This window comes from Beta vulgaris, chromosome 8, assembly GCF_026745355.1.
Source record: "Beta vulgaris subsp. vulgaris cultivar EL10 chromosome 8, EL10.2, whole genome shotgun sequence".
Lineage (NCBI taxonomy): Eukaryota > Viridiplantae > Streptophyta > Magnoliopsida > Caryophyllales > Amaranthaceae > Beta > Beta vulgaris.
Window position 1 is genome coordinate 10,542,712 of NC_079209.1, and position 14,068 is coordinate 10,556,779.

General features: G+C 38.1%; 2 protein-coding genes across 2 annotated transcripts; both read left to right on the plus strand.

The window, feature by feature from the left end:
* The first annotated feature begins 9,818 nt into the window (after nucleotides 1–9,818).
* On the plus strand, nucleotides 9,819–10,430 carry LOC104901048 (uncharacterized). Its single transcript, XM_010688589.1, has one exon. The coding sequence runs from the start codon at nucleotides 9,819–9,821 to the stop codon at nucleotides 10,428–10,430; it is 612 nt and encodes a 203-aa protein (XP_010686891.1).
* A 2,797-nt stretch (nucleotides 10,431–13,227) lies between these two features.
* On the plus strand, nucleotides 13,228–13,785 carry LOC104901049 (uncharacterized). Its single transcript, XM_010688591.1, has one exon. It carries the CDS (start codon nucleotides 13,228–13,230, stop codon nucleotides 13,783–13,785), a length of 558 nt encoding a protein of 185 aa, XP_010686893.1.
* Nucleotides 13,786–14,068: the final 283 nt, after the last annotated feature.

Genomic DNA, 14,068 nt, shown 5'->3' on the forward strand with positions numbered 1-14,068 from the left:
CTTAGCCAATCAATTTGAGAAAAACTAAGCCATTTCGAGCCTTTTTTGGGTTTCATGTTCCTATAATCCTACCTCTATGTCTATTTCAAGTTCTTATTGCTCATGCAAGTCCTAGAATACTATTTAAACTTTCTACTACTTGGTTGTATGATTCTAAGCAAGTTTAAGACACTTAGCCAATGAAAATGGGAAAAACTAAGCCATTTCGAGCCTTTTTTGGGTTTCATGTTCCTATAATCCTACTTCTATGCCTATTTCAAGTTCTAATGCTTATGCAAGTCCTAAAATACTCATTTTAACTTTCTACTACTTGGTTGTATGATTCTAAGCAAGTTTAAGACACTTAGCCAATCAATATGAGAAAACTAAGCCATTTCGAGCCTTTTTTGGGTTTCATGTTCCTATAATCCTACCTCTATGTCTATTTCAAGTTCTTATTGCTCATGCAAGTCCTAGAATACTCATTTAAACTTTCTACTACTTGGTTGTATGATTCTAAGCAAGTTTAAGACACTTAGCCAATGAAAATGGAAAAACTAAGCCATTTCGAGCCTTTTTTGGGTTTCATGTTCCTATAATCCTACTTCTATGCCTATTTCAAGTTCTAATGGCTCATGCAAGTCCTAAAATACTCATTTAAACTTTCTACTACTTGGTTGTATGATTCTAAGCAAGTTTAAAACACGTAGCCAATGAAAATGATAGAAACTAAGCCATTTCGAGCCCTTTTTTGGGTTTCATGTTCCTATAATTCTACTTCTATGCCTATTCAAGTTCTAATGGCTCATGCAAGTCCTAGAATACTCATTTAAACTTTCTACTACTTGGTTGTATGATTCTAAGCAAGTTTAAGACACTTAGCCAATCAATATGAGAAAAACTAAGCCATTTCGAGCCTTTTTTGGGTTTCATGTTCCTATAATCCTACCTCTATGTCTATTTCAAGTTCTTATTGCTCATGCAAGTCCTAGAATACTCATTTAAACTTTCTACTACTTGGTTTTATGATTCTAAGCAAGTTTAATACACGTAGCCAATGAATATGAGAAAAACTAAGCGATAAAATGACAAACACATTGTCTTACAACAATAGCAAACTACATAAGGTAACAAAATACACTAAACGTCATCAAACAAATCATCATCGTCATCATCATCGTCACTCAAATCACCAGTCTCGTCGCTGCTTTCATAATCACTTGGTTCTCCTTGTTCATTCGGCGCCTCAAATTCCATGATCTCATCATTATTGTTGTCGTCACCAGCATCATAATCTGGTATCTCATCCGGAGCACAAAGAACTGCAGCGTATCAACTCTTTCCTCCTGGAGAACATCCAAATCAACCGGGGCATCAACTTCGGACCTTGCCTTCGTTTTAAACACAGCCCACCATTGCAGTTTATCCCTCCTAAGACTGGGATACGGCGCGTAGTATACTTGGCTAACTTGGTACGACAATACAAACGGATCATATTTTGGGTATTTCTTGGTGTGATTGACTTCCACAAGTTTGTACTGTTCATGAATGTTCATACCCTTGTCCGAGTCCATCCAATTGCACTTGAACAAAATTGTCTTATAAACAGCCAAATTACCATGGTACACCAGTTCAATAACCTCCTCCAAAATGCCAAAGTAATCAGCTCTATCAGCAGCTTGTACACATACACCATAGTTCATAGTTGACTTATTCTTGCCATATTCCTGTGTATGAAAGTTATATCCATTCACAAAGAACTGATTCCACGTTCTCACTTGTCTGGAAGGACCCATAGCAAGAGCTCGAGTGACATCGTCACTTGTCATGGCACCAAGGACCTGATTTTAGGAACTAAGTTAGTTCATGAAGGAATCTCAATGGTTATAACAAATAATGTACGAAACTCACATTTGTCTTGAACCAACTAGGGAACTCGGCTTTGCATTTGCTCCACACATCATCCTTAGCAATGTTCGGTCTTGAATTGACAATATAATCCTCGAATCGCCTTGAGTAAGTAATGTCACACACGTTAGGCAAAGGACAAGTAGAATGTAACACAATGGGTCTACAACTTCTCACGAAATTACCTTTCATAATCACTTAAGATGCCACTGTTTGCAAGTACGTAAAGATGTGCTCGATCGTACTCCTTGTCTTGCAACCATCGCAAACGTCCATCTGTTCCCGGTCGACCGCAGTCTTCCCTGAACAACTCGGGGACACCAAGACCATGTGTGCTAGCGACATCAGGATTAACATTTCTTCCTAAGTCCCTTGATTTTGTGTCAACCCCGGGCTGAAAGTAGTTGGAGCAGAAGTTCGCTATCTCCTCAGTTACGTAGGCATTGCATATTGAACCTTCAACACGTGCTTTGTTTCCCACTTTACGTTTTAAGTGGTTAAGCAACCTGTCCGTAAGGTGAGGATTAGCATTTTATGTATGAATTCAGTATTGTATGACACTTAAAACAAATTCAATTACCTTTCGAAAGGGTACATCCATCTATACTGGACGGGGCCACCAACTTTTGCTTCATAAGGCAAGTGAACCGGCAAGTGCTCCATTGAATTAAAAAATGATGGAGGAAAGATTTTTTCCAACTTGCATAAGATCTCAGCGATGTTGTTCTCTAAGCGCTTCATCTCACTGACTTTGATTGTGGACGCACACAAGTCTCGAAAGAATTGACTTATTTCGGTTATCGCCTTCCAAACATGCAAAGGAAGCAATTCTTTTAGACCAACCGGCAACAGCCTCTCCATGAATACATGACAGTCATGGCTCTTCAATCCTTGCAATTTACTACAACTAAGATCCACGCATCTACTCAAGTTCGATGCAAAGCCATCTGGAAACTTCAAGTCACGTACCCACTCACAAAATACCTTTTTCTGAGCCTTGTCGAGTGTGTAAGGTGCTTTAGGCTTGGCCAAATTCCCCACACCATCATCAACAAGCTCCAGTTCCCGCGTTTGCAAACACGTGCCATATCCTTTCTTGCACTAAGGGTGTCTGAAGTTTGACCCTTCACATCCATCACAGTGTTAATGAGTTGGTCGAAAAAATTCTTCTCAACATGCATGACATCTAAGTTGTGACGGATAATCAAATCTTTCCAATATGGAAGCTCCCACAAAATATTCTGTTTCAACCAACCTTTTTTATCCTTCTTCAATCGGTTCAGCGCCTCGGGACCATCAGTTGCTTTAGGTAAGTCCTTCACGCACTGCCACAGTTCCTCTCCAGACATTATGTGAGGAGCTACGCCATTCTCAACCCTATTCTTACAAAAAGCAGTCTTATTCCTTCGAAATGGGTGGTCAGAATGAAGAAATTGTCGATGACAATCGAACCATGTCACTTTACCCCCATGTTCAAGCCAGAATGCCTTGCTTTCTCCATGCAATAAGGACATGCCTTCTTTCCAGCAGTAGACCATCCGGACAACATACCATACGCAGGAAAGTCACTAATTGTCCAAAGCAACGATGCTCGAAGGTTGAAATTTTGCTTCCTTGAAACATCATAGGTCGTAGCCCCAATATGCCACAACTGCTTCAACTCTTCAACTAGAGGCTGCATAAACACATCCAAGTTTCCTTTGGGATTTTTAGGTCCCGGAACGAGCAAAGAAAGAAACATGAATGGTTTCTTCATGCACATGGATGGAGGCAAATTGTATGGTGTGAGGATAACTGGCCAGCATGAATATTGCCCTCCAAACTTACCATATGGAGAAAATCCATCGGTGCACAGCCCGAGTCTAACATTTCGAGCCTCGGCGGCGAAATCGGGAAAGGTTCTATCAAAGTGTTTCCATGCTTCACTGTCACTTGGATGTGCTAAGGTACCCTGCATTCGAGGATTGTCGGCATGCCATGTCATTTTCTCAGAGATATTTTAGTTGCAAACAACCTCGCAACCTCGGTGTGATTGGAAAGTACATTAACACTTTTGCAGGAATAAGTTTGCCCTTAGAAGTTTTCTTGTACCGATCACTACCGCATACACTACATTTATCTAAGTGAGCATCGCCCTTCCAAAACAACATACAACCTTTAGGACATGCATGTATCCTCTCATGACGAAGCTCCAAACCCTTTAGAACTTTCTTTGTGTCGTAGAAAGTTCTTCCCATGTTGTTGTTCTGGGGTATCACCTCATTCAAAAATAAGAAAACCATCAACACACCTGTGTGGTAGGTTATACTCACACTTTAAACTTATGATTCTAGAAGCCATCTCCAGCACGGACATCTTGCTCCCTTCATACAAGGGATTCTCGGCCGCCTTAAGAAGGTCAAAAAACTTCTTTGCTTCACCATTTGGTTCTTCTTCAACTGAGTTTGAACGGCAAGCATGGCATGATCTTCAGTATTCCCTAAAGCATCCACAACCATATCCACATATGGATTTGACTGAGAGAAGATGAGGAGGACCCCGTAGCACGTTCACCATGACATAACCACTCAAAGTAATTCGGTTTTAAAACCCTTACTGTACAAATGTACTTTGACCGTGTCCATCCAAATAACGCAAGTTATTACACCTCATGCATGGACATTTTATCTTATCACCGTCATTTAAATGAGTATGTTGTAAACAAAACTCAATGAACTTATCAACTCCTTTCACATACTCAGTTCTAAGGGTACGCCCATCAAGTCTTTCATACATCCAGCTACGTTCCTTCCTTTTCATAATTTAAAACTCTACATACAACTAGCAAGTATCAATTCACTATATTCACTACTTGTTAATGGAAGTACGTAAGATATGTAGTGGACAAATAGTAGACAATTTATGAATAATTAAGAATTACTAAACAAATCCAAAAGATTAACAACACTATATAATAAATAAATTCACAAGTATATAGTGCACATATACTAAATATACACTAAGTTTATTATACTAAACAATCACCTTAACAAGCAGACATCACTAATACAACAAACTTTAAGAATGCATTTCAGGAAAACAAATCAAACGCACAAAAACCTTCAGGCCACATCTATCCTGTTGATCAAACTCTCACAAGTCGCAAAAATCCACTTGAAAATTTTACTAACCAAAAACAACATAAGCTAAAAACATATTTCATTCAGTAAACTTAATTAACATAGAAACTTCCATCTATCTATCCCGCGACCAAGAAATCAACCGTGGCAAAAACCAACACATAATTCTTACAGAAAACAAAACACACTTGACACTATCCAAAACAAATAAAAACAAAAACAAAAATAAGAATGAAAACACAGAGTTCAAAGAAGTAAAAGAAACAGCAAATAAAAATGCAGAAAAACACCAAACCATTTTCTCAGCAACCCATAAACTAGTTGATGTAAACAAAAATGAGCATAAAAAAGGATTTGAAATTACCAAAATCACCTTGGACGAACCAGGGAAGAGAGTAGTGGTTAGGAAGTCCGGTGTAAGTGACGAAGCGACGAGGATTTCCAACGACGGATGGTAGTGGAGTGCGGTGGTTGTTACGACGGAGAGAGAAACGGGTTAAACCCGTAAGAATGTTCTGACGGATGGTAACCCACGTGAAGAGAGAGCCACGCGAAGAGAGAGAGAAAGCAGCGGCAGGGGTAGGAGTGTCCGGCGGCAAAGTCGCGAGTCGCGGCGGTAGGAGTGGCCGGCGAAAATGAGAGAGTGAGGACTGAGAGAGAAAGCAGCGGCAGTTTTCGTAGATTTGGGGAGGGGTCGAAAATTTCTGGGGAGGGTCGATGAGTCCTTGGTATATCCGCCCAAATAGCGTCCGTCAATTGAATTTACCGTCCGCTTGACGGACGCTACTTTGCGTCTGCCAGGAAATCAGACGCTGACAGGCAGAGGCGGACGCTACTTTCCGTCTGCAGAACAATCGGACGCTAATACGGACGCTATTTACCGTCTGACTGTAATACGGACGCTATTTTCGCGGATATCGTCTGTTTTGTTAGACGGACGCGAAGGTCAGACGCTAAAGACGCGGATTCTTGTTGTGTCTATCAGGTTTCCATAAATATGTGTACCCACAATAATATATATAACAAGTAACTAGAGCTGGAGAGACTAAATAAATAGAGTCAAAGTACAAAATGTGTGATAAAAAAAAAATAGGTCGGTGGAGCGAGTGTTATGTTACACTAGAAAGGCCTAAGGGCGCTAATGTATTGAATTTTTATTAATCTCTTAATGTATCTTTTTTACCTATTTGTTAATTATCATAGAGTATAGGTTTTTCCTTATTTGATTATGAAAATATATCTTTGATATTTATTTTGTAAATACTTGATGAATATAATATTGATCTCCTTCCTTAATTAGGAGTCTTGTTTAGGTTATATATATATACTTATTATTGAGATGAGAATAGGCAAGGGAATATTTGCTACATGGTATCATACTAGGTATAGGGTTTCCCTTCCTCCTCGTTCTTCTGCCCTCCTACACCTCTTTCTTCCTCTCTTTCACCATGACTTAACTCATTCCAACGTTATACTAACCTTAAATTGATTTTTGATGAATTAGTTAAGCGCTAAAATATATTAGTTAAGCATTAAATTGTATTAGCTAAGCGCTTGGACCTATTAGTTATATATACCAGTAAAACCATCTCATTTCCCCCTCAATTTACATTTTCTCTTTCCTCTAACAACTCTAATATCTATCTTGTATATCCCTCTCTTGTACCAACTCGCATTTCTCTCTCCTCTACCCCTTTTTCTCTCCACTGCGTTGCCATTTCTCTCTCCTCCACCCAACTTCCATTTCTTTCGGAAGCCTACATCGCTTTCTTTTTCATTTATTCTTTTTTGAACATATGAAACTTTCAACTAGCGTCATTTTTCGCGACTTATTCAATGTTGATGATGAGAATTTCTCAAAATTCTTTGTTTCCCTCTATCAATGGATCTAAACTTTAATGAATCTCTTATTATAAGTTACATCTTTTAGGTAGAAAGTTACGTTTTTTTCAGGTCAGTAGTTATGGCTTTCTGGTGATTAGTTATCATTTCCACGTAAATAGTTATGCAACTAGGTAAGTAGCTATATATATATATACATATATATATATATATATATATATATATATATATATATATATATACATATATATATATATATATACATATATATACATATATATACATATATATGTGCTAGCTTGAACCGCTATAGAACGAAGCTATATGTATGTATATATATATATATCTATTATATAAGCCAAGGGAGGAGGTGTGGTGTCCTCTTTTGAAGTGACTAAAATACCCTTAATGATCTAATTAATGGAATGAAAAAAATTACAAAAGCAAATCATTTAAAAATTCTCATTCCAACTTGCCATTTAAAACAAGTTCAAAATGGTATATGCATCAAATAATTCAATCAAAAATTAAATGGACAAAATACTTATACCTTATAAAAAAAGATGGCATACATAACGTGCACATGAAAAGTCTGAACATTCACTACCTTTGATACTCTTTAATTCAGTTAAACCAACTCATTATTTTTCTTCTTTCTATTCAATATTCATTCACAAAAAATTAATGTCAACAATCACTCACAACCTTTTTATTTTTTTACATTAGCGAATTAATATATCTAAATTCATCTAACTGTTGAATTTTTGACATTTAAGTTTAATCATAAATAAAGTACGAATGGAGTATCCAATAGAATAATAAATTTTAAAATTAACGCACGCATCGCGTGCATATGAAGGCTAGTATATACATAGAGGAGGGCTCTTGTGAGAACACCTCCTCTATGTGAGAACACTTTTTTATGTGAGAACAAATCTGGACCTTTGGATCTAATCTAATCCAACCATCCTAAATACACTAATGAGTAATAGCATTTTTGTAATTTAGGTTTTTCCTTCCTCCCCTTCTTTCTCACAAACTTTAACGTCATTTTTTTTCCCTCTCTAAGTTTTTTGCAGAGCTTTCTCTCTCCTCTATGGTGTCATTGATGGAGTAATATTTCAAAGTTTTAGGTCGAACTTTTGCAAACTCACACTATTCTTCCATTATTCAACAGGTATTACTCAAAAATTTTAATTTGATATTATTTACTTGCAGATTTTTGTTCGATTTTTTTCTTATTTCAATGGCGTTTTTTGTTTTATTTTTCTTCGATTTTGTTCAACTCTTGTTCGATGTTTCTTCGATTTTGTTCGACTCTTGTTCGATTTTGTTCGATTTTTGTTTGATTTTTGTTCGATACAGGAATTAGGTTTTAAGCTGTGGCAAAAACTATCGATACAGGAAGTAGGTTTTACTTGTGGCAAAATTTATGATACAGCAGAGGGTCACTATGATAAAGCAAAGGGTCACCATGATATGAAAATAGGAAATTTTATTTTTTGTTGACTAATTTCCTTAAACATGTGACAGATGGGTTACTATGATATAACACATGGTCACTATGATATTTTCTCACAATTTTGCAGGCTTAGTTGCTCAATGTCGTTTTCTTGATTCTCTTGGTAATCTTCTTCAATTTTAGGTTATTTATTATTAGGTTAATTAGTATTTTGTTTTCTTTCAGATATGGAAGTTGGATCTTCTTCGTTAGTTCTTGCATCAGGTTTATTTTTTACTAATTGATATGTCAGTTTGTAATGTTCTAAATTTTCGTTCATATTAATGTTAAAGTGTCACGAGAGACATTCATACAAATAACAATGTTTAACAGTAGGTGAATATGTATTTTACAAGGAAAAAAACCATAAAAAGACCATATTAACTTTTCTTATTTCATAGTGACCCTACTAACATATCTTGGAAGAATCATTTACTTACAGAATATAGTCACTATTTCGTCCAAAGGGTCACTATGATGTATTACCTAAAACATGCAATCCTAACATTAAGGGAACAATAGGTGAATATGTATTTTACAAACAAAAAAAACCATAAAAAGATCATATTAACTTTTATTATCTCATAGTGACCCTGTTAACCTATCTTGGAAGAATCATTTACTTACAGAATATAGTCACTATTTCGTCCAAGGGGTCACTATGATGTATTATGTAGGTTTCATGATAAGATACTAATATCTCACTACCAAAAAAAACAACATATTAATCTGCTAAATCTGGCTTTTTTCACGTAAAAGAGAGAAATAATATCTAACTTTTCTCTCATCCCTCTCAGCAAAGAAATAGGCGATTCCTATGAAGCGCTGACGCCATGGCAAGAGGGCGTGCAAAGAAAAGTGGCCAAAAGGGGAAGACGAAAACTGGCCCATCTTCTTTCCCTGGGAAGAAAATGAAATCGGTTGATGAAGTGACCGGAGTGGATGCGATGAAAATACCGAGTTCGATAAAAGAGAAGGAAGCGGTGGAGGTTTTAGCGATTAATGAGGTGATTAATGCAGATACTGTCCAGGAACCAGTGACAACAACGAATAATCAGGGAGCAACGAAGAGCTCGGTTCTATCAGAGTGGCTTAATGTAATGAGGAATGGGGAGGCTGGTCCAGAACCACCTAAACGATTGTCATGGGCTGAGGAAGCTGAGGGAGCTCCGGTAAGTAATCCGTTTATTAATACTGTTGTGATTGATGGAGATGATATACAAGAAGAAGTTGAATATTGGTCCTCTACTGTTGTCTGTCATGTATTGGGGGCTAATCCTCCATTCAATGTTATGGATGGATATTTCAGACGGATTTGGGGAAAACATGGTATAGATAAGGTTGCGGTGGTAAACAAGGGTGTGTTCCTTGTTAGATTCCATACTGTAGAAGCAAGTTTAAAGGTAACAACATAAGGTTACCATTTTTTTGATCAAAAACCACTTATAACAAGACTATGGGACCCTGACATGCCTATGGATAAATCAAATGTGGACATGGTGCCAATATGGATTAAAATGGGAGGGCTATCAATTAAATACTGGGGGGAAAGAAGTTTGTTTAAGATTGCTGGTTTGGTAGGACGGGCTGTGAAAATGGATGAGGCCACAAAAACTAAGGATAGGCTGAGTTATGCTAGAGTGATGGTGGAAGTGTCTATGAAGCAGCAGTTACCAGATTCTATAAGTTTTTGCAATGAGTATGGGAAGATGGTGGAGCAAAAAATAGAATATGAGTGGAGACCTGTGGTGTGCAAAAAATGCTCAGGAGTTGGTCATAATGAAGAGGATTGTAGGAAAAGTATGGAGAAGAAAGTTTGGATACAAAAGAAGAAAGTAGTGATTGACAAAGAGGGGTTTCAACAAGTGGGTGGAAAGGCTCCACAACAGGTGCAGGTAGAGGTTGTGCCAATTCATAATCCTTTTAATGCACTGTTGGATGATGTGGCTGAAATTAGTGAGGATAATGCTGTGGGAGAAGTTGAAGGTGACATGGGGGAAAGAGATGAGGACAGATTAAGGAAGGAGGAGATTATGAGTGAACAGGGGCAGGGGCTGACCACCCCTATGCCTAATGGATAATATATTGGTATGGAATATAAGGGGGCTGAATAACTGTGTCAAACAACATGAAGTGAGAAAGTTCATTACATCTCACAATATAAAGTTATTTAGCCTCCTTGAGACAAGAGTTAAAGCTCCAAAAATGGGTCAAGTGTATACTCACTTATGCCCAGGATGGTGTTTTACTCATAACAATTCATGTCATAGTAATGGTAGAATAGTAGTGGGTTGGTGGCCTGAGTCATATCAGGTAAACATAAAATGGATGCAAAGTCAGTTCATTCATTGTGAGATAAAACCTAAACAAGGAGGCATAGCATTTCACTGCACCTTTGTATATGGTTTTAATGATCAGATGAGTAGAGAGGATCTTTGGCAGGGGTTGAGGATGATTGCTAGAGACTGTACAGGTCCCTGGGTGGTGATGGGAGATTTCAATGCCCTCTCTAGTGTGGAAGATAGAATAGGAGCTGTTGTCAGAGTGGGGGAAATTGCTCCTATGTTAAGTTGTTTTAATGACTGTGGGCTTGTTGACATTAAAGCAACTGGGAGACATTTTACCTGGAATAATAAACAAGAGGGGGAGGCTAGGGTGTACTCTAGAATTGATAGAGTTCTAGTCACTAGTTCATGGCTAGAAGCCTTTGAGTTGGCAGAGGTGGTGTTTCTCCCTGAAGGGAACTTCGATCATTCTCCTGCTTTGCTGAGCTTTTATCCTGAAACTCAGCAAAAACAGCCTTTTCAGGTTTTGCAACTTTTGGTGCAATTACACTGACACACTTGAAGCTATAAAGAAAGCTTGGAGAACACAGGTGGATGGTAGCAGAATGTTTAGAGTAGTGGAGAAAATAAAAGTGGTCAAGAAGGAGCTTAGAATCTTAAAGATGAAGGGTTTTGGTGATGTGGAGTGCAATGAGATAAGGGCCAGAGCAGAATTAGAGAATATCCAGCAAGATCTTCATGATAAGCCTAATGATGATGTGTTAAGTTGAAGAGAGAAAGCAGCTAGAGAGAAGCATATGAATGCTAAAAGGGACTTGAATGTAATGTTGCAACAAAGGGCCAAAATCACATGGCTCAAATGTGGAGACGAGAACACAAAGGCCTTCCATCAGGCTATTCGAGCAAGAAGAAGCAGGAACAAAATTCATGCTATCCATAACAATGCAAGGGAGTGGATGAACACTCAAGAGAAGGTTAATGAGGCTTTCCTGGATTTCTACAAAAATCTATTCTCTGCAAAACAACAGATTAAGCCAGTATATGATCTGTTGTTAAGTAAGGGAAAGAAGATTAATGAAGAGCATATTAGGCTGTTGAATAGCCTATTGACTAAGGAGGATGTCAGGAGAGTAATCTTCTCTATTCCAGATAACAAAGCACCTGGTGCTGATGGAATGAATAGCTGTTTTTTTAAACATAGCTGGGAGGCCATTGGTGATGAAGTTGCAGCTGCAGTGTTGGATTTTTTCAAAACTGGTAAGCTTCTTAAGGTGATTAATGTAACTACACTTACCCTGGTTCCTAAAGTTCAGTGTCCTGCTAATGTTTTAGAATATAGACCAATTGCTTGTTGTTCAGTTCTTTATAAATGCATCACTAAGCTGTTGAGTGAAAAGCTTAATAGAGTGCTTCCAGACATCATATCTCCTAGTCAAGGAGCTTTTGTAGTAGGGAGAAGTATAGTGCATAATGTGATGCTGTGCCAAGACTTAGTTAAGTCTTATAAAAGAGGGGGGAATAGGCCTTGCTGTATGATGAAACTTGATCTCAAGAAAGCCTATGACACTGTCAACTGGCAATTCCTACAACAGATGCTAGAAGGAGTAGGGTTTCCTAGACTGATGGTGCAGCAAATAATGAACTGTGTGGCCACACCTAGATTCTCAATCATGGTGAATGGAGCTCCTACAGGTTTCTTTGAGGCTCAAAGGGGTCTAAGGCAGGGAGACCCAATGTCTCCTCTGCTTTTGCACTATGTATGGACTACCTAGACAGAATTCTGAAGTATGTAGGTGAACAAGAGGGGTTTAAATACCATAGCAGGTGCAAACATATGAAGTTAACTCAATTGTGTTTTGCTGATGACCTACTCCTCTTCTGTAATGGAGACTTCAGGTCCATATACTTGTTGTTACAAGGTTTTGAAATGTTCTCTCATGCCTCTGGGTTAGAGATTAATAAGAGCAAGTCAGAAGTCTACTTTGCTTCAATGAAAGAGCAGGAAATTAAAAGAGTGACTGATGTTAGTGGCTTCAAGGTGGGTAAACTTCCATTCAGGTATCTTGGAGTCCCTATATCAACCACTAAATTGAAAGTTGGTGATTGCCAGATGATGATTGAAAGAATGGTATGCAGAATTAGAGTCTGGGGCACTAGACATCTCTCTCTAGCTGCTAGAAGCCAACTATTAAACAGTGTATTGATGAGCATTCATGTTTACTGGGGGCAAATATTTGTTATCCCTAAAGTTGTGTTGAAGGAAGTCAATAGTATTTGTAGGTGCTTTCTTTGGAGTGGAACTCATAATGATACTAATCCTGGAGCAGTTAAATGGACTAATTTGTGTAACACAAAAAGTGCAGGAGGGCTTGGATTTAGAAATACTGAACAGTGGAATATAGTGGCTATTTGCAAGCTAGCTTGAAGTGTTGCTATGAAAAAGAATAACTTATGGGTTAAATGGGTGAGTGAAATTTATGTCAAGGAAGCAAATTGGGAGAGTTATGCGGCTCCCACCAACTCTAGCTGGGCTTGGAGGTACATTTGTGAGGCAAAAAACATACTCACACAAAAATTAAGAAGTACAGCTTGGATGAATGATGCTGGGTTTAGTATTAAGAAATACTATAATGAGCTCAGGGGAGATGAAACCAATGTGCAGTGGAGCAGGATGGTTTGGAATAGGTATTCTCTTCCCAAACATAGAATGATCCTTTGGCTTGCTGTCCAGAATAGGCTCAAGACTAAAGATAGGCTGATGATGATGAGTATTTGTAGTGATGATGTGTGCACCATCTGTGGGCAGGAGACTGGGAGTGTTGACCATCTTATGTTTAGGTGCACATATAGTAAGCAATGCTTTGAAATGATCCTGGGCTGGCTAAGGATACAAGGATGCAATAGAAGCCTAAGGCAGCTTAACCAGTGGATTAGAAGCAGATACAAGGGAACGAAGACTCAAAAGAAAGTGGTGATTGCTGCAACTGCATACCATATCTGGAGGAGAAGAAACATAGCCTACTGGGAAGCTTCAGTGCGGAGGATTGAGAAAACAGTGCAGGAGATTAAGTTTTCTGTAAAGCATAGAAGTCTTCAGCTTCTAAGCTCTAAAGCTAAGGCTAGAGATAGAGAATGGATTGAGAAATTGTAAATGTTGTGCATGTCCAGCTAGTTTGTGGTGATTGCTTTGCAATCTTAGTGTGTATGTTTGCGTTGGGCTTTAATATTACTTATTTTCCAAAAAAAAAAAAAAAAAAAATCTGGTGTTTCTGCTACATGGGTGTCAAAGCAAGTTTACATTTTTAGTTTTTTTGGATTTAGTCTGTAAATATTCTATTGTTTCATTTCTGCTTTATTTGAAACAGAACCTCTTCATCGGACATCGAACCAGGAGGAAGCTTGAATCTAATTTCTAGGAGGAGAGAGAAGAACGT